The 21,209-nt window shown below is 50.1% G+C and overlaps 1 protein-coding gene across 1 annotated transcript in view; it reads right to left on the bottom strand.

The window, feature by feature from the left end:
• GRIK4 (glutamate ionotropic receptor kainate type subunit 4) overlaps positions 1-21,209 on the bottom strand; it is a gene marked incomplete at its 3' end in the record, with an annotated part of 128,136 nt that overhangs the window by 21,712 nt on the left and 85,215 nt on the right. The window contains exons 7-11 of the mRNA XM_084221488.1: positions 20,418-20,579; positions 15,636-15,788; positions 14,185-14,289; positions 7,291-7,398; positions 5,705-5,908 (exon numbers count right to left, since the gene is read on the bottom strand). Coding sequence (XP_084077614.1) covers positions 5,705-5,908; positions 7,291-7,398; positions 14,185-14,289; positions 15,636-15,788; positions 20,418-20,579 — 732 coding nt within the window. The remainder of the gene's footprint in view (positions 1-5,704; positions 5,909-7,290; positions 7,399-14,184; positions 14,290-15,635; positions 15,789-20,417; positions 20,580-21,209) is intronic.

Genomic DNA, 21,209 nt, shown 5'->3' with positions numbered 1-21,209 from the left:
AGAAGAGCCCAGCTGAGGCCCCACAGAGCCCCCAACCCTGTGCCAGGCTGTGGGGACACAGCGCAGGGAGCGAGGGGCTGGGGATCTCTGGGTCAAACACCAGGACAGGTTTGTTCTGGCATCTTTCCCAGGAGCAGCAGTCCCTGGCTTGGTCAGCTCCTTGGATGCCACGTCCCCTGGGTGCTTGTGACAGCAGCGTTGTCACCAGAGCTGCCCACTGAGCCCTGACAGCCCTGGCAGGGGCAGCAAACCCTCCCTCTGCACGGTCCCTGTGCTCAAAAAGCCTCCCAGAAAGGTGAAACTGCTCTTCAAGCTTCAGGAGCCTGCAGTGCAGACCCAGCAGCACTGGGGGTGCCCCAGTGGAAGCCCATCCAGCAGGAGGTGACCCTGCTCTCTGCAGGAGGATCTGCAGAGGCTCTCTGCTGTCCCAGCCACTCGTTATTCTGGCATTCAAGGGCAGGAGGGTCACTCCAAACAGGTGTTTGGGACTTTTTAAGGACAAGTGTGAGTCCTGCCATATCAGAAGTGACAGCCTGGAAACCCTGCAGGCTGCAGCTCTCCCTGCAAACCCCACTCAGGCTGGGCTGAGCACTAAGTGCAGGTGTCAGCCTCGAGTCTGCCCTCGCCCATCTCTCCTCACCTGGCCTCTGTGGGAGCACAAAGCCTGTGCCAGGTGCTCACAAAGCCTGTGCCAGGTGCTCACCCTGCCCGTGGCAAAGCCAGCTGAGGTGAAGCACCAGCAGTGGGGACTCAAAGCACGCAGGGACAGCAGTGACACCAGCCCAGCTCACAGCACCCTGCCCATCCTGGGTTGGATTTCCCAGCAGTGGGGACCCAAACCACAAAGGGACAGCAGTGACACCAGCCCAGCTCCAGCACCCTGCCCATCCTGGGCTGGATTTCCCAGCACTGGGGACCCAAAGCACACAGGGACAGCAGTGACACCAGCCCAGCTCACAGCACCCTGCCCATCCTGGGCTGGATTTCCCCATAGTGGGGACCCAAAACACACAGGGACAGCAGTGACACCAGCCCCGCTCACAGCACCCTGCCCATCCTGGGTTGGATTTCCCAGCAGTGGGGACCCAAACCACAAAGGGACAGCAGTGACACCAGCCCAGCTCCAACACCCTGCCCATCCTGGGCTGGATTTCCCAGCAGGGCTTTGCAGACCCCTCTGCCCATCCCCCCACAGCCCCTCTCCTGGAGCCCCCCCTGTCCCAGCTGCCACCACCACAGCCTGCAAACAGCCTCCCCCTGCCTCCCTTCACCCACACACAGCTTTTCTCTGCACACACCAACACCCACTGCGAGAGGAGAGCAGGACTCTGCCAGCTCTGGAGAGCTTCTCCCTCCTTTCCCCTTCCCGCAGCTGAAGGGAAAGCAGTGCCTGGCCACCAGCAAGGAAAACCAGCACCCCAAGGCTTTAAGGGCTTCCCTGTTCCTGGTGTTGCTGCTCCTGAGGCTGGACAAGATGGACTTCATGTCCTTCACTTTAAAAAGGGCTTTGGTCACCACTGATCCTGGCCAGATTCGAGCCAGGCACGGTGGGACAAGGGCTGTGAAAATGCATCCTTTGGTTTGTGTCAGCCAGAGAATTCATTTCAGCTGGAGGATGTGCTTGGGAGAGAGAGAAGGGGAAGAGCAGACACCGTCAGGGACTCTGAGCCAGAGCTGCACTGCAGCAGCAAGGAGCAGGATGTAATTCTTCCAGCCCAAATGCCCTTTAAGTCTCTGATGCCAGAAAGGAGGAGATGAGAAGATTTGCTGCTCTCCTTGTTTGTTTGTCTGTGCCAGAGCCAGGAAGGCTGACAGGGAGAGTGGCTTTAGTGCCCTGCTCGCTCCAGGAATGAGCTGGGTGCTCCATCTCCCTGCCCTGCTTGCTCAGAGGGACAGATGAGCCCAGGCTTTTCTGCATTTGGGACTTCTCTCACTGCAGGATGGGCTTGAGGGACTCCTCATCAGGAGCTGGAGTGACAGGACAAGGGGGAGAGGCTTTGAACTGAAAGAGATATTGGGAAGGAATTCTTTTCTGTGAGGATGATGAAGGGCTGGGGTGGAATTCCCAGGGAAGCTGAGGCTGCCCCATCCCTGGAGATGTCCAAGACCAGGCTGGATGAGGCTTGGAGCAACCAGGGGTAGTGGAAGGTGTAAAGGGGGTTGAAACTAAATCACCACTCTGTGATTCTGAGTCCTTCCAGGTAACTTCCCCCAAGCCAAACCTCCAGGAGCTGATCACAAACTGTGCAGGATTCCCAAGCCATCCCAATCCCCTCTTCCTTACCTCCCAACCTGTTCTGTGAGCAGGTCAATAAGATTTGTACTGGTGAATTTGAGTCAACAACAGATTTATGTTTGTCCAGCATCCTGCCCAATCATATCAGGGTGCACAATTAGCTGAGAAGGAATTCCCAGCACTTAAGAATAAATCAATAGCTGGTTAATTTAGAAGCAATAAAATGAAACATTTTCTCCCCAACAGCCTAGAGCTGCTCTGAGGAGATTCCGTGCCACAGAGGGATTACAGGGGAGGCTGGATAATTCTGTGACCTTTTGGTCCTGCACATTAAGTGAGTGTGAGTCAAACCTTATTTTCTGATGGCTGATCAGGATCAAGGCAAAATTACTTTCCTACAATGACACTGTGCTGGACAGAGGCAGAGCTTTCATTTTTGGGAAGGACTGGGGACTTTTGTGAGAGGTTTGTGCCCCATCTGAGCCCCTTTTTGTCCTAAAGGGGCAGAGTAAAAATAGAAATATATATATATATATAATTTATATAATATATAAATCCACTGAAAGAGGAGTATGTGCACCCAGCACAGGATCTGCTGGATCCCATGGGACAGGGGTGAAGAGAGGCTGGAACCAAGGATGAACTCCCTTGGGGACTGACTGTCAAGGATGGACAGAAGCCCCTTGGGCAGTGAAATGCTCTCAAAAAACAACATCCCAGGCAGCCCTGAATAAACACAACACCAAGCACACCCAGCTCTGCCCTGGCTGCCCTGAGCCCAGTGCCTGGGATTGATCAAAAACTTGCTGAAACCATTATAAAAACTCTCAGGGATATAGGGAAAACAAGAGACAAAGCTGTTTCTCTTCCCCAATTTGTGATCCAGCCTCACAGGCTCTGACAACTCTGCCCTGCAGAAGAAACAAAAAAAAACTCCTAAATAAGGCTTGAGCTGCAGAAGAAACAAATGGCTTCTGTGTGAAGATGAAGTTAAAATACTCATCACTGGAGAAAAACAACCTTCCAGAAGGTCCCAGTAATGAAGAGGCACTGCCAGGGTTAGGAGGCCAAAAGTTTGATGGCTGTTCCCTTCTTTTGAGCTCTCAGCTCCTTCCCTTTGCCTCCCCAAAGGAATGTTGCAGGAGTGTAATTGTGTGTACACACACAGAGACACAAGGAGGGATAAAAACGCTGCCAATAGCCTGGAGCATTTGCAAACAGCCTCACAGAAGCTCTTGGAAAAGAGCAGATGGAGGTGGGATCTCAGCTGGCACTGAGTGACTGCTCAGGGAAGGGTGACCCCAGAGACAGGGAGAGCTCAGGGGAGTCTCCAGGCTGCTCAGTGCCCTGTCTGTGACCCTCAGAAAAGCCAAAATCCCTCCCTCTCCCAGACAAAGAGCTGTCCCAGCTGACCTCAAACACTCAGTTGAAACTCCTGAAGTGGGATGAGCATCACCCTGCACCATGTGGGGAAGAAGCAGAAGGTGCCAGTGGGCATTTTTAGAGATCATGGACCCATTAAAGACCATAGAACCATGGAAAAGACCCCCAGAATCCTCAAACCCAACTTCCAACCAAATTCCACTGTGCCCAGTAAACCACAGAGTGAAGTGCTGCTCATTTTCCAGGGAGGAAAGATCTGGCCGGAGCCTCAGATCCCTGCCTGGAGCCCCAGGGGATGGATTTGGACCTTTGCTCCTCTGCTCTGCAGAAGGCAAATGACTCAAGGTCTCCTCTCACAGTGGGGGGATTGTCACCAGCCCACGTCACCATGGATTTGTCACCAGCTGGGAAAGTGGCACTGGGCTCTCAGGGCCACGTCAGGAATGACAAGGCAGAATCAATGAGGAAGTGTTGGCTTAAACAGCATCAGTCCAACCCTTAATGTGGCTCAGCCTATTTTCCTAAGGATCTCAGAGCATTTTGTGAGCTGTGTTTGAGCTTCAGGAAGCCTGGGAAACACCACAGAGGAAAACAAAGAGCAGGGAGGAGGGTCCAGGCTGGCTGAGCCCAGGTGGACACAGAATTATTGTCAAACCCAGCAGAATAATTCTGTTTTCAGCTTTGCTGCTGGGCAGCAGCTCCACAGAGCAGAGCAGTGAAAAGATCTTGAGCTGTGCCCTTCAAGGAAATAGGAAATGTGCTTCTCCAAAAGCAACACTGAGCTAAGCAGCTGAACTGAATCTGCCAAAACTTCTCTATGCAGAAATGGGATTCTTACTTGCTTCCATCCCAGGGAAGTTTGGTAAATTTTTTCAGCTTCTACCAAGCTCTGCATTTCCATGTTGCAAGTTTTCATTAGTCTTTCCACTAGGAAAAGAATCTTCTGTAATGAGTTTTCACATGGGATCCCAGAGTCCAAACTTCCTTCCCAACAAAGTGAGCACCCCTGAGAGCACCCCTGCTCTTGCTCTGACTTCTTCCCACACTGCCACACCACCCCAAGAAACATTTTCCATCAGGAGAACACAGTGCAAACTGACTGTCTTTGGGTTTCTCTCAAAGGAAGGAATGATGAGTCTGACTCCATGTTCTCAGAAGGCTAACTTATTATTTTATGATACTGTATGATATTAAGGAATGCTATACTAAACTACACTAAAGAATACAGCAAGGATACAGACAGAAGGCTAAAAAGATAATAATGAAAACTCCTGACTCTTTCCAGAGTCCCAACACAGCTTGGCACTGATTGGCCAAAGATTCAAAACAACTCACAGCAGAGTGCAATGGAACAATCACCTATGGGTGAACAATCTCCAAACACATTCCACATCAGCAAAACACAGGAGAAGCAAATCAGATAATTATTTGTCACTGACATATTTTCTGAAAAATCCTTTTGCTAGGATTTTTCTCCTGAGAAGCCTCAGAAAGGAAATGTAAACAATAACTGTCTGATGGCTGTGGAAGGTGGTCTGGAGATGGTTCACCAACGGGTGCATCGTGGATTGGGCTCATGTGGATTGTTTTTACTGATGACCAATCCTGGCCCACCTGTGTCAGGACTCTGGTCAGTCATGGGTTTTTGTTATTCATTCTTTGCCAGCCTTCTGATGTCTCCTTTCTTTCTTTTAGTATAGTTTTAGTGCAGCATTTTTAATATAATATCTATCATAAAATAATAAATCAGCCCTCTGAAACATGGAGTCAAGATTCTCATCTCTTGGGGACCCTCAAACACCACCACAATTTTTGCTTTCTTTTTTCTCAGAGGCTTCTCAGCTTCCCAGGAGAAAAAACCAGGAATGGATTTTTTTTTTTCTCAAGGGCTTCTCAGCTTCCCATGAGAAAAATCCAGAGATGTGGAAATCCAGGGCTCCAATGTGTGAATGCCACACAAACCCTCTGCTCCAAGCCTCCCAATCGAACTAAAACCCCATCCATCCTCATCACCATGACACACAGGGGCTTTGAGACGCCAAATCCCAGCAGAGCAGAGTTTAAAAGAGCAGCAAATCCACTCACCCTGGCTATCAGCTCCCCCACCATCCCTGTCCAGGTGCCGTTGGCCTCGGGCACGCCGTAGACGCCGTCCCCCACCAGGTGGATTTTGTAGTTGAAGCGCAGGATCTCTGCCAGCTCCTTCAGCATGTCCACGCAGAAACCCTCGTAGCGGTCGTTGCCTTCCAGCTCCTGGTGGTTCCACTTCAGCATTAAGTAAGGGTTTTCCTGCAGTGAAACTGGGCAGCTGTCATTCCCATCTTAGCCGAGGTGTCCCGCCAGCACGGAGCAGGGAGGGCAGTGCTGGAGCTCACGGGGTGGGTGGGTTTGGGAGGAACCTTAGAAAACGTCGAGTTCTAGCCCCAAACCTTAGAAAATGTCTAGTTCTAACCCTAAACCTTGGGAAATGTCTAGTTCTAACCTTAAACCCTGGAAAACATCTAGTTCTAACCCCAGCCTTGGAAAACATCTAATTCTAACCATAAACCTTAGAAAATGTCTAGTTCTAACCCCAAACCTTGGGAAACGTCTAGTTCTAACCCCAAACCTTGGAAAACATCTAGTTCTAACCATAAACCTTGGAAAACGTCTAGTTCTAACCTTAAACCTTGGCAAATGTCTAGTTCTAACCATAAACCTTAGAAAACATTGAGTTCTAACCCCAAACCTTGGGAAACATCTAGTTCTAACCCCAAACCTTAAAAAAGGTCTAGTTCTAAGCCCAAACCTTAGAAAACATTGAGTTCTAACCCCAAACCTTGGAAAATGTCTAGTTCTAACCCCAAACATTAGAAAACTTCTAGTTCTAGCCCCAAAAAGCACATCCCAGCACAATGGATCCCTCTCACACTGGATGAGGAAAGATTGGGAGCTCAGGTGGTGCCGAGCTCTCAGAGCTGTCTCCACACTGGTGCTCCCTGGCCCCTGCTGTGTGGAGGTGCAGATTTATCCTGGTTTAGGACACAAAGCAGAGCTGAGGGATGATGATCTGGGGGCTGTTTCCAGCTGGGAAGTGCAAGAGCAGCCCAGTAACTCATAGCAGGACATCCAGACTTCAATCTCTCCTGGCACAGAGACACTTCTCCAGCCTGCCCCCCCTTTTCCAACAAACTTTGTGAGGAGACAGGCAGGAGTTTGGGTGTCTTTAAAGGAGCAAAAAAAAATCACTGGACAGGCAGCACCTGGAAGGGAACCTGTTGAACACAGACAGTGGTGCCTGTACACGCCAAGTTTACATAAAAATCCTGCCCATCTTGGCCAATTTTCATAATTTTTATAAAATATGGGTAATATTTTTATATTTTATGGGTAGAAGGAGCAACTGTGCAGCAGACAAGATCCCCATTCTGAGCTGGATGCAAACTGGCAGCCTATCCCCACCCCAGCCCCCTCTGAACCCATCAAATATGAACCCTCTAACCCACCAAATGCCATTTCCATATGGAGCACGGACCAGAGGTGAATTACACAGCCAGGAATTGTCCCCCAGGCTGTCACTGGAGGCTTGCAGTGTGAAATCAGCCCAGTGCAGGGCTGAGGGGCAGGAGCAGGGAGCAGGATTCAGCTGCTGGGCTGTCCCCCTGGGCACTGCAGGTGCCCCCCTCCCTTACCAGGATGGTGGTGACAATCAGGGTGGTGTTGAACAGGCTGTCAGAGATGTTGGAGGAGAAGATCCTGTTGTCCATGCTGAGCCCTTCAGAGACGTGCCAGTGGCCAATCTGGAGAGACAAACAGCACAAGAAGGGGATTTATAGGGCGAGTCACTGCCCATATGGCTCTGCTGAGTGACAGCCCCAGAGCTGGCGTGTTTAGGGATGCTCCACTGCCTTCACAACCCCAGAATGGGTCAGCAGAAGGATTAACCCTCTGTGCACACCCCACCTGCTCTGCACTCCACCACCCTGGCCCTGTGCTGCCTTCCCACGTGTCCTCCCTGCAGAGCTGGGAGCTGGGCAGCTCCCTGAGAGGCACACAGCCCTGTGTGCTGTCCCCAAATGCCACCAAATGGGTCCATCTTGGCCAAAAATCCCCAGTCTGTGAGCTTGTCCCTCCCAGTCTGGTGCTGGGAGCCCTCCTGGGTGGGACAAAGCCACCTTCTCAATGGTGCTGCTCCACCACTCCTCTACCACAATTAAGCACTTCCAAATCCTTTGATTCAGGCTCATCACACCCAAATTTACCCGTCCAAGCATCAGTGTGGCTGCAGCAAACCCGAATTCCCAGCGTGGATGGCAGGAACCAGTCCCCCAGGCTCGGGAGGACATTGTGATTCAGCTGTGACACAGCTGTCTTCAGCCAGGGGGGAGGAATATTCCACAAAACCTAATTTTAACTTCAAGAGCCTAATCTCCTTCCCTCAGAGCTCTGGGCAGGGACATCAGCACCTCCAGCAGCTCGTTGAGAATGTGCAAATTAAACTCCTGCTCTCTTATTGTCCTTAAAAGAGCTTCTGCTTTTCCTCCTCTGCTTTTCCTTGTGGATCCAGGGGGGGCTGAGGGAGGCCAGCTCCCTCTGAACCCCCTTTTCCTCCTCTGTCCCATCAGGTTCCAGCACTCTGCTGGTGCCCTCTGACACCTCTCTAGTGGGGTGAGAGGCAGTGGGTGACCCCAAAGGGGCAGGGGGGGCTCCAGAGCTCCTCCAGAGCAAATCCATGCCCACCCCGCTCCCTCCTTGGCACTGGGACTGAGGCAGGCTCTCCTCTTGCTGTCAGGGTGGGAGGAACAGATTGATTTTCCTTTCTGTCATGGGTTAATCTTGTTATGAACAGGGAGGTGGAGGGAAGGTGGTGGGGAGCCCTGGGACTGGCTCTGTGCCTGCTCCGGGCACTGCTTGGCCTCTGGGGTGACCAAAGGCTCGAGGACTTGGGGGTGGCTTGGATCTGAGCCCAGCACAGCCACCTTGACAGACTGAGCCCCTCTGGGTGTTGAGGGAAGGGCCAAGTCCTTTCCTGCCCCAGGGCTGGTGCAAATCCAGCCCAAGTGGCCCAAGAAGCCATAGTGGGAATCCAAATCCAGCCTCCTCATCCCAAGGCACAGGGAGCAGTGGGAAGGGCAAGCAGGACAAGCTTTGCACTCAGAATCATCAAAGCCCAGCTCCCAACCCTGCTCAGACACCCTAGTAATCCCACCCTGTCCCTGAGAGCAGTGTCCAAATCCTCCTGGAGCTCTGGCAGCCTCGGGGCTGTGACCATTCCAAGTGCAGGGCTCACCCTGGGAACAACAGCCCCAAAGTGGGAGATTTCCCACCCATTTCATGGGCAGGGAGCCCTTGGAGCACATCTTCCACTGTTCTGCACAGGGTCTGAGCCCAAGCAGGGTGAATCCCTGCTGAATTCCCCACCTCTGCTCTGATTGCTGAGCAGCAGCCCCTCTGCAGCGAGTCATCCCTCACCAACATTGCCTCATTCTTCTTCCCTCCCGGATTTCTCAACCAGAGATTAGTGACAGATTAACTTTAATTTTAACAGCCCTCGCTGTTCTCCAATTTGTCCCTCCCCTGCTGGCATGTGCTGAGACTAATTGCCTCTTCTCCTGACAGAGCTGTGGGTTTGACCTTGCTTTTAAAGGCACCAAGGCCACCAGTGCCACGTGCTGGGGCACTTTCCCCCACCCTGGCTGGCCCCAGCTCACCCCTGTGCCCCTCAGGGGCTGACAAAGCTCCTCCTGCTGCTGCTCCTGCAGGGGCAGAGGGTGTCTGGGCCCCTCACGTCCCTCTCCTGCAAGATGGATGTCAAGGTGATTTTAATCATCTCTATCTACATATAAAGAGCCTCTGGAAAATAGAAAACATATCCATCTGCTAAGTTTTTTAGAAAACAATTGAACGCTCCACATGGACAGGGGTGAGACCGTCCTGTTGTTCTGGCTCTGGACAAGGACTTCAGGGCTTTTAGGACTCAAGGCTTTTAAGCAGAGGATGTGATTGGTCTTTATAAATACCCCAGGTGGAGGAGGTCTGTAGCAAAGAGGTAGAACAGCTTTTCGAAGCTGAAATGATGGCGTTGGCACAAAAATAAATACATACAAACCATCCAGAAATAAACAGGCTGAGAGAGCAGGGGAGGGGCTCCTAATGATCAGGGGAGCTGGAGTGATACCTGTCCTAGAAGAGCAACGAGGGCAGCACAACCAACTGCAGCTCAACACCTCTGAGAGAGGGATTACGTGACCTGGGGACAGGTGACAGCCCAGGGCCTGGCTGGAGAAAGTCCCCTCCATGTCCCCAGCGATGAGAGACCCCCATGGCATCATCTCTGCACTCCCAGCATCTCCCCGTGGCCCGGGGAGATCCAGCGCTGCCTCAAACACCCACAGGCATCTGGAGGCAAACACAAACTGTGAAACTCAGAGTGTGAAGCAGCCCAGAAAGCCTCGAGGCTGGAAGGAGCAGGGAAGTGCCACTGCTCCATCCCCACAGGCAGCTGAGGTGCCCCAGTTTAGCTGCTCTGAAAGGGGAGTGTTGTAGTGTGTTCTTTGGGTTGGTGGCACAGAAAGATTTCTCAGCTCTGTCGAAAATCCCCACGTGGAGCATTCCTGGCTCACTCCTTCCACCCTGTGTGCAGAGGCTTTGAGGCTCCTCACGGTGTGAGGTGATGAAATACCTCTCAAAGCAGTGATTCTAATGAAATCTGCTTATTTTTCTGTAGGCACAGAGATGACAGGGCAAGACTTCTCCAGGAGCTTGAGGTATTTACCATCCCCACTCCCAGCTCAAATTAGGGCAGAGCCAGCCCTGAATCCAGACCTTGGAGCAGCAGACAGCAACAGGGACCCTGTGGGCTCTGATTACAAGTGGTGTCCTACAGCTTGCAGCCATCATCTCCTCCCTCAGTGCCCCCAGGAACAGGGAGGGCTGCACAGGGCAATCAAGGTGCCCCAAGAAGAGGGAACCTGGGAGTGACTGGGGAGGGCAAAAAGGGAATCACACAAACAAATGAAGGAAATCCCTCTGAGGACACTGCCACGGGGTTGGATTCTTGAGTGACACCGCTGATGCCAGCACAGCAAGGAGGCAAAAGCTCCTGCACTGAAATTAGCACTGAAAGCATCAACTATTAAACCAAAAGAGCATGAGACACACACAGACACACACCTCACCCCTGAGGCCAGCAGCATCCCCAGATGTCCCCTCCAGACCCCATGACTGACACCTGGCAGGGCTGCAGTGGCACACACTGGGTTTGTCAGCTCCTGGGGGCAGAACCCATCCCAAACCTGCCCCTGGGCTGCTCCTGGGGGCAGCACTAAAGAGGAACCAGCCCCACCGAGGCTGATTAGCTGCTGCCAAATTAAAACAGGTTTGATGTGGCAGGGACTGAGAAGGGTCCCAGAGCTATTGGTGGGGAACTCATCTGTATCTCATCAACATCCCAATTAACAACCCCAATTAACAGCCCCAGCCCTGGCACTGCTCTGTCTCAGGACACCAGCAGGGCCTGTGCTTAAGTGGAGACTGAGCAGCCTCACTTAGGATGGGGTCAGGGTCTGCAGCTTCCCCCTTCCCCTCCCTAAATCCCAGCCCCTCCTCACTCCCTTCCCCCATGAAGTTCCCAAACCTCAGCTCGTGATTTAGAGCAAATCACTCTGCTGGAACTCTGCAGTGTTTTTAAGAGGGGCAAAAAAAGGGGGGGAAAAAAAAAAAAAAGATGACATTTAGCAAGCCCAGCCCTTGTCAGATCTATAGATCACCAGCACATTAATGAGCCTGTGCTTTATCGAGCATCCTGTGAGCAGACAGAGCAGCTCTCATATGGCTGTGGAAAAAATTCCTCTGGTTAAGCTAAATCAGGAAAAGAAGCGTTTGGTGTGTTACATAAATGAATTAAAAATTGGATGTCAAAAAGCCCTGCCTCTCCTTGCCCAAAAGCAGCAGTGAGTTAGAGAATCTAAGTGTCTCTAATTTGCTTCCTGGCTGGATTAGCCTCAAAATTTGGTGAACTCTCCATCAAAGCTGATGAGCTGGAAGTCCCAGTGTGGCTTCACTGGGTGGAAGGAGAGAGAGGAGGAGAGGGAAAGAGAAGAAGAGAGGAATGGGCAAAGCTAAAATGAGCTTGGTTAAAACTAAGCAGGGAATAGAAGTGTTTCAAACAAATCAGTTAATACAACCCTAGGGAGCAAGATTGTCTCCAGGATGTGAATGCCAGTTCTTTACCCTGTTCCTTTAATTAAAATATTTCTAATGATTTATTTAGTCCTTTTCATTAAAAGAAGCCAGGCTGGCAACAAGAAAATAATCATTTATGGCACAGCAGAGCTGCCTTTGGCTTCTCTTTGCAGGAACATGGATGCGAGGCAGGTTGGGCAGGAGCCTGAAGGGTCTCACAGCTCCCTGGGGAGGCTCTTCCCAGTCAAACACATCCCAACAAACTCCCTTAGGCTGGGAGGGACCCTGACCCCCCTCTGGGCACTGCTGTGGATCAGAAAAGCTCCCTGAGAAAGGGAGAGAAGGCAGAAAAACAGAGACAGGAGCAGTTTTATGAAAACCAGCTCTTTCCTGGCGGGTTTGTGACAGGGCAGGGCTTGCAGCCTCCCCCAAGGGTCTGCCCTGTCCTTCCAGCACTTTCTCCCTGAGGCTGGAAGTGCTGCATCCCCCCTGCAGCCTGATGGGGGATTTGGAGAGCTTGATCCCAGCGCAGCTCTCCTGGGCATGTCACGGACACAAAGCTCCTTTTTCACCCAGCTGCTACAACAGGTCAGCAAAGGTTTTCTGCTGTCACACCAGGTTTGTGGGGAAGAGATGAGACTTTAGTCTCAGGGCAGACAGATCAGGCTGCAGTCACAGCTCCCCACGGAGCTCTGCTCCAAAAGGACCTGTGAGTTGAACGTGCAGTCCCTGCCACATTCAAACACATCAAAACCAAAGCTGTCACAGGGAGCTTTGCAGCATTTCCTTCCTGAACCCAGCTGAATTTGTGCTCTTATTAATGCAGATGGGCTTGGATCTGTCACTTCTGTTCAGAGGGCGATGGGTTTGGGAGAGGATTAAAAGGGCATTGATGCTGTGAGAGATCTCTGTGGGGAAAATGCCATCCTGATCCCCCCTGGTCGCTGAGAGAAAGGCAGCATCAAAGCCAAGCTGTCACTTGACAGGTAAGAACTGGCAGGTAACATCCTTGCCAAGGCTGAAATTCACTGCTGCCAGGCCAGGAGAGGGATCCTGGTGCCAAAATGCTCTGCTGGTGAGGGTAGGGTACAATAGCTTTTGTTCTCTGCCAGCATCTAGAAGTGGCAATCTCTGAGAAAAGGGCAGCAGTGGAGCTGTCAGCAGGGAAACAAGACAGATTAAACCCCTTCTTTTAATGGGACTTCTATTTTTTTTTTCCTCCTGAGCAAGGTTTGGATTTACCAGCAAATTCCTTGGATTTGTGTGGTGTAATCTCATCAGTCTGATATCCTCAACTTCAGCTCAAACCAGAAAATATGGCTGGGGCAGAAAGTGTGAGATGAGGAAATACCACTCAAATTAATGATTCTAATGAAATCTGCTCGGTGTTCTGTGGGCAGAGGAAAGCTGTGAAGAACCTACGAGCACTGAGACAAAAAGAAAATGAGTGTGAGCTGAGCAAACCTGTTAGAGAGGAACCATAAACCAAGAGTGAAATGAACTTGAACTTCCTCTCACAGGGGGGAGATGATGGGGAGCTCCTCTTATGGCTTTGTCCCATTTGCTTTCTCTCCCAGAAACAGTTTGAAAAGATTCACACTACCCATTTTTTTCCCTAGTTCATAGAAAATTCTCCCATTTTTTCCCCATCCAAATAATTTTAAGCAAATGCAGCCAAAAGCTTCAGAACTAAAGGAGTGTGAGCGTGAGCTTGCACCTGGCACAGACTCCCTGCCCTGAATTAGCACCTGGACAGGGCAGATATTGGCTCTGCCACCACTCCCTCCATTCCTTGATGGATTCAGACAAATCCAAACCATCCTGAGGCACGTTCCTGATGAAATCAAACACGCTGAGTTTGCCACCCAGGGCTCAGCCAGAGCTAAGGTGACACCCTGAGCACCTCATGGTGCAGACAAGGAGGGTCTGTCACCATCATATTTTCTGAAAAATCCCTTTACCAGGATTTCTTCTCCTGGGAAGCTGAGAAACCTCAGAGAAAAATGAAAACAATAATTATCTGATTTGCTTCTCCTCTGTTTTGCTGCTTTGGAATGTGGTTTGGAGATTGTTTACCAACTGGTCATTGTTGGATTGGTTTCATGGGAATTGTTTTAATCGCTGTCCAGTTGTGCCAGACTCTGGAGAGAGCCACAAGATTCATTATTATCTTTTAGCCTGTATCCTTCATCTATTCTTTAGTGTAGTTTTAGTTTAGCATTCTGTAATATAACACAGTAACATAAAATAATAAATTAGCCTTCCAAGAACATGGAGTCAGATTCATTCCTTCCTTCCACGGGGGACCCCAGAAAATACCACAGGGGTCCACAGCCCCTTTTGGTCCCCAGAGCATCCCCCTGAGCCCAGGAGCCCCTCCCAGCCCTCCCCTGGCTGCTCACCTGCCGGAAGCCGCCGCGAGTGTGCTGCAGGATTTTCAGGGCGTAGTTGGAGCGTTGGCCTTTGCTGTTGAATTCGATGTGGCCGGTGAGACCTTCCAATTCTACCTGTCCAAGAGAGACTCAGTTACAGCGCCCAGCGAGGCTGCCCCACCCCACTTCAGGCATTTGGCTGATAGCACACAGACTAAACTGAAAGAAAATCCTCCAGAAACCCAGAAACGGGACAAATTGAAAGGCCCATTTCCACTAATAACCTGGGGCAAAGGGAATGCTTGTGTCTCCACAGGTTCAGGACCAAAGTGGATTCCAGCAAAGAATCTAAAGCCATTATTTCAAGCACAGGAACACATTAAAGACTCTGAACTGGACAGTTTTAGAGTACAGTACTGTACTTTAAAACTCTACAGTACTGCACTCTAAAACTCTAAACTTTTCTCTACTTAGCCTAATGTGTCTCTGCTTTAAACTATAAATGCACATTCTCACTTCTAGCAACTAAGTTTGGAAGCCTTTTCCAAGGTCTCAAATCAAATCCTGTGTTTAATTCTAAGTTTTGGCTTACAGGCCCAAAGTTCTGAGAGTTCTCAGTCCAGACACAGGAGGGATGACCCCACACACTCCACACTCCCTGCAGGAACAGCAGTGCAACCCTCTTAGCTCGGTCCTAATTATTTTTGGAGTCTGGCTAGAGGAGAAAAGACAAGGAGAGGAACAGGAAATCAGCAGCACAAGGTGCAGGACTCCCAGATTTCCTTGCTTTGGGAAAACCAGCTCCACATCCCTCACTGCCTCCCTCCATCCCAAGGCTCAGACCTCTGGGTCTTTGAGCACAGAGCTATGGGGAGCTGGAGGATTTTGCTGTCCCTGGCTAAAGGTGGGATTTAAAACAATGGGTCAAAGTAGTACAATGCTCAGGTTCAGCTGAGCTTTCCTCTGGGGGGGAAAAAACTCTCACAAATAAAAAAAACTTTATAAAATTTCCTTGTCTCATTTATACCCAAACAGACTCAGAAACCTGCTCCTGCTGCATGGTCACCTCGGCTCTGAGGAGACACAAACTCCAACTCTTTCAAAAGGATGGGATTTCAGAGTGTTCTCGTGCCAGATTTAGGCTTGTTTCGTTCCAGAAATGACAATTTTGGGTTCAAAGGAGCCCAAACCCATAGGGGAACTTACATCTTGCCCTTGAGCTCTGAGCAATTGTACTGCGTGATCTCGTATCAGCTCAAGTCAGAGCTCAAATCACTTAGAAACATTCATACTTTAAAAAAAAAAAAAACAATTGAATTCAGGCTTTTCTGCAGCAAAGCCTGAAAAAGGGAGAGTTTCATGTCGTTCCAAGGCCAGTGACAACCCAAACCCTCAGATCTCTCTTTTCAGTGCCTTCAAAGAGCCTGGGCAGAGCCAGCCCTGCTGTGGCAGCCAGGAGCAGCCCCCAGCCCCGCTCTCACCATTCTCAGGTAGTTCATGAGGCTGGTGCCGTGCTGCCAGATCTGTGCTGAGCCGCAGGACAGCGGCTTGACGCCGATCTCCTGGCTGCGGTTCAGCTCCTGCACCGCCGTCACCACCGCGTACACGGCGTCGAACAGCAGCGCCGAGGACAGCTGCGGGGGAAAGGCAGGGAAAAGTCAGCCTGGAGCACACAAAAATCCCCCATCCTGCTGCTCCTCAGAACTGGGGAGTGTTCTGTGCACAGCCTGGGGTTGTCGCCCTGATTTTGTAAGATTTTGTCACCATGGCGTCGAACAGCAGCGCCGAGGACAGCTGCGGGGGAAAGGCAGGGAAAAGTCAGCCTGGAGCACACAAAAATTCCCCATCCTGCTGCTCCTTGGAGCTGGGGAGTGTTCTGTGCACAGCCTGGGGTTGTCACCCTGATTTTTTAAGATTTTGTCATCACCGCGTACATGGCATCGAACACCAGCGCCGAGGACAGCTGCGGGGAAAAGGCAGGGAAAAGTCAGCTTGGAGCACAAAAATCCCCCATCCTGCTGCTCCTCAGAGCTGGGGAGTGTTCTGATTTTTTAAGGTTTTCTCAGCCTTCTGATGTTTACATTCTTGTAAAGGACTTTCTCACATACTTTCTGTAAATAACTGATTGCTTTGCATTCTTTTATGGAGCAGGAGAAATCTGATGGGCTGTTGGTTTGTGCAGTGTCATTGAGAGGTGGCACTGTCACCCTCCAATCCACTGCCACCTTTGGAAATCTATAAATCTATAAATTAAAAATTCTCTTTTTACCTTGGGAGGGCTGCGTGTCTGTGTTATTTCATGTCCTGCAGTGACATGGGGTCGCCTGGGGTGCCCTTTGTGCAGGCTCATTTCATCCATCACTGTCTCTCTATCTCTGCTTGTCCTTGCTGCTTCCCAATCCTTTCTATCTCAGTTGCTGCAGTTTTCCTTTCCTAACCAAGGGAGGTTTTTCAGCGTTTTGGTGGCTCTGATCAGTCTGCTGGCCAGGGGGAATGCTCCTGAGAGAAGGAGGAATTTCTAGGGGGAATTGCTCCTGAGATCTGACGCCTGCTCCCACAGAAGGGAACTCGACTGTGCTTCTTCAGCCATCATGGGCAGCCTTCTCTGACCACTTCTTTGACAGGCAGACCCACGAGAAATGATTGCTAGATCTGCTTGTCCAGCAGCCAAATCCTGCCCTTCAGAGCCCACAGAGATCATCCACCCATCACCACAACGTCCAGCTCCCTGCTGGAGCAGCAGTGCTGAGGCAATGTCGAGTGTCAGAGCTCATCCCCTCTCCTGCTCACCTTGGCTTTGGCTGCCTTTGTCCAGGTTTCTTTGTCCACCAAGCCTCACAGCCCCCGTTCCTCACTCATGCACAGCAGTTTCCATGGCTTTGGGCTCGTTAACAATCAGCTATTTTCTCCCTCGTGCTCACTGCTGCAGCTGAGATTTCACTTTTAATTACTGTCACCTCCTGACTGCTGGAATTAAGCCGTTGCAGCTCATTACTATCAAGGCTGCATATTCCCCATGGATACTTCCAAGAGCATCCTCCTCCCATCCCAGCTCCTGGCAGAGGGTTCAGTCCCCAGCCTGGGGCTGCTTTCCCCACCTTACCCTGGCTGTGACTTCCAGCCCTGCAGTGGCTTCTGCATCCTCTCCTCCTCCCAGAGCCTGACCAGGTTTATTCACTGCTGCAGGGACAATCTCCCTCAGCTCAACGATCCCAACAATCCTTGGGCTTCCACTCTGTTGCTAATTTCAACTCAACCCTGCTTGGTCTTATTCAGACCTCACTGACCACACTGGTGTGGGATTAGACACTTAAAAAGCAGCACAAACCCCTCAAAACCTACAAGTCATCCTAAATTAAAAGGCAGCAAAACCCCAAAGCCCAGCTCTGACAGCACCAGTGACCTTTCCCTCCTCCAACCTGCTGAGGCTGACCTAAACATTCCCCTCCTGGAAAGCCTTTTCCAGAGATTCTTAGAGAAGAAGGACTTTTACGCCTTTAATGCAAATTCTTTTCCTAACAGGGCTTCTCCAGCCTGTCCTGTCCTCAGCTCCTGCTCCATGAAGCTCTTCCCATGCACTTAATTTTAATTGTGAATTTAATCCTGTTCAGGTTACAGGATCTCACACCCAATTTGCAATTCCTTTCCTGAATCAGGAGTCATATTAACATCACCTTGACAAATGAAACTGTTATGAGACCAAACACAACCCCTGCAACCCCCAAATTTCCCCTATTTCCTACCAAATCAGAATATTGGCCCAGCATTTTTGATTTTCTCCTGCTGGGTTTCCATTTCCATTTTCCCTGAGCAGTTAATCCCTTATTAGATGGTGAGCAAGAGACTTGTAGATCTCAGTGAAGCATTTGACATTATTGATTGGAATGTTTTACTTCTGAATTCTGGAAAATTCATTAGGATTTCTGCCATCACTATTTATGATTTCAAGCAATTTAAGTACTGGGGAGGGTGTGGAGATACACAGGATCAAATTCTTGTGGCATGAAATAGGAATCCCTTCCCTGCACCCTGATTTTGCACAGAAAAGAGGTAAACCATGAAGTTTTGAGGTCATAACCTTCAGCAGAGGAGTGAAAAGAGACTTTTGGAGCATCCTCCAGGAAGATCCAGTCAGAAGGATCTATCCCTGCCCTCCTGTGCATCACTCAGCTTTCCCCATGTCACCTATAAAAACCTCTCACTACTTTTATATTCTCATTTTAAACCACAGCTTTGTTCTTGTGTCACAAAAAGCCAATTTTCCTGCTAACAAATTGATTCTCTCCCTTGCCTGCACCATCTGATTTGTGCAGAGCCCTGTTGGTTTTGTGCCCCTCTGCAATATCAGAGCTCCATGGAAAATCCATGGGGCTTGGGGGACTTCCCTCAATCCCCAAATTGTTGACAATTCTTGCCACTGAAACATGAACAGGTTTGACTGAAACATGAACAGGTTTGGGTTTTGCCATGTGGGGTTTTTCTTCCCTCCCTGAAACATTATCAGCTGTATCTTTGCCCCCAAACCCAACACGGGGAATTAAAGCCATTAAAACCCTGTGAAATAGACTTTGCAATCTGGATTTTATTCAATGACATAAACACTTAATTACAAACATCTGTTTTAGCCTAAATTCTAATTACCAAATCTAGCCATCTGTAATTTGAATGATTTTCTCTGATTTCCTTTCTTTGCAATGTGATTAATGAGAATGGCATTGGAGCAGGCAGCTCCCTCCTCCTTTGTCAGATGCTTCCCCAGCTCCAGCAAGAATGCCCTGGGATTTTGCAGCTCACAGGAAACCTCCCTCCTGTCACTTCCAGCTGTTGAGCTTCCTTTTCTCTCTTTAGGATGACTTATCCCACATGAAAACTCCTTCCCAGGGCTGCACACAGAGCTGCTCCCTGCCAGATTTCCAACAGCAGAGGCAGAAAGGTCCTGGATTCACCTCACAGACAAAAGAAACTCTGCTTGGGAATATTTCACCTCTGCTTTGTAACTTCCCTACCCTCAAATCCTTTTCCTATCACCTGGGTTGTTCCATCTTGAAGAATTCCAATCCCCCCAGGCATCTTCCCACCTACAGGCTTTGCTGGATGCTCAATACAACATGGGGTAAGAACCTAAAATGAGAATTTTCATTTCCTCATCGCACCTGCTGCTGGTTCCTGCTGCCTCCTGTTTGCACTGGGAGGAGGGAATTTGTTTTTAATGCCCCTGCAATTCAAAAAGGAATCTTCCTGCTAGAAATCCCAGGGAGACTGAGCAGGACAAGCTGATTGCAGCTGCCTCTGGGTGGGAGGGAGAGCAGGATGGTCCCAGGCACAGGAGCTCAAGTCAAGCCAAAGGATGTGGACACAAAGGGCAAAAATCTCCTTATTTTGCCTCTTAAGGGTCCCTTTGTGGTGACAATAAGGAGGTTTTCAGCAGCTCAGCTGTCAAGGGGCTCTGAGTTCATTAAAATCCATGCAAAGGGTTCAGCTGATGATATTTTCCTCTCTCTCTCCCCTCTCACAGCCGCAGCTCTGATGTGACAAATTTGCTTTGCAAACTCTCCCAGTTGTGGAGAGTCCCTGGGGATGTGCACACTCCCCACACTCCTCAGGGAGCTGCTGGAGCACAGAGCACAGCTCAGCCCCTCAGCATCCACCTGACCCAGCCCTTCCTGTGCCATCTACAGCCGCAGCCCCACTCCAGGAGCCACTTTCCTGGAGCTTAAACACACAGGGATGAACTTCACGAGGGAAAAAATGAATCAGAGCTGCATCATCCCCTGCACCCACAGAGAAACACAATCCAAATCAAGATTAGGCTGGAATTTAAAGCTGGGCTCCCAGTCCAGCCCAGAGAAGCTCTGCTAAGCTCTGCACCCCAAGGTCCTTTGGGCAGCTCTGGCTTTCAGGGTCACTTTGCTGTTTTCCACATCCTCTGTAAATCACAGATAGACAGCTCAAGTCCTCTCCTACCTACTTAATAAAAATGCTCTGCTCTGGCTCTTCCTTCTCATTCCTGGACCAGCATCGCCTCATAAAATCTGATCTGAGGTACAACAGCAGCCTGGGGATATCCCTGAGCTCTTTAGCACAAGATTAAATAGGATTAAATTATTTAATTATTTAATTATTTAAATAATTATTTGAGACCAGTGTTTCTACCCCTGAGTTGCTCAGGACCATCCTGAAGCTCTTCCCACAAGGTTTTTCCGTGGTCTGTCAGAGTTCCCAGCTCAGGGAGGTTCTGGGGGATGGGAATGGACTTCACTTACTGCTGGCCCAGTAAAAGGAGCATGGTCACAATTCTCCTGCCAGGACTGGTTGAGGCTCTGGACAAACTCTTGGAAGAAGGCATGAGACTGGTTGAAAATGGAGAATCCCAGGATGTTGACTCGGTCGTCCAGCAGGCTGTCCAGGCGCTGGAGGGAAAACTCCTACAGCAGCCCAAAACAGAAAATGGGATTAGAGGGGAAAACAGGCACTGAAAGCTTCAAAGCCACTCAGAGCCCATGAAGGGAACAGGAGCTGTGAGATCCTGGATGTGAAACCCGTGCAGATGTTGGAAGGGAGAGCCTGGGTTTTACCAGGCACTGCTCACCTCAGGCTGTTAATGAATATCCCACCCAAGTCCAGTGCTTTATCAGCCAAATTCCACCAAAAAAAAAACCAAAACCCCCCAAAGAGCATCACTCACCTGCTGAGTGAAGCTGCTCCATTATCACATATAATTTGGTGACACCAAGTTTCAGCTGTTAAATTAAATCAGTTCTTTCCCACAGGAGGAGGAACCAAATTCTACCTAACCCTGAAACTCCCCAGTCCTGCACTTCCCCTTTCTGCTGCCAGGAGATGCCACCCTAATGCCCTGGGGAGGGTTGGAGGGTGCCTTGACTGTGAGGTTTGGAGTTGGGAGCCTCTTCTTGCATTTCTGCAAGTGCTAAGAAGTATAAAAACAGCTACATAACATAATTAAAACTTAGGGCTTGGTTTTGCTCCTCACATCCACGGAAGCAGCTACACAACAAAGCCTGGGGAAAAGTCCAGCCCTCCTTGTCCTATTAGCA

Source organism: Fringilla coelebs (assembly GCF_963513975.1).
Source record: "Fringilla coelebs genome assembly, chromosome: 25".
Classification (NCBI taxonomy): Eukaryota; Metazoa; Chordata; class Aves; order Passeriformes; family Fringillidae; genus Fringilla; species Fringilla coelebs.
The sequence above is the reverse complement of the archived record's forward strand: the minus strand, read 5'-3'. Positions and strand labels throughout refer to the sequence as shown.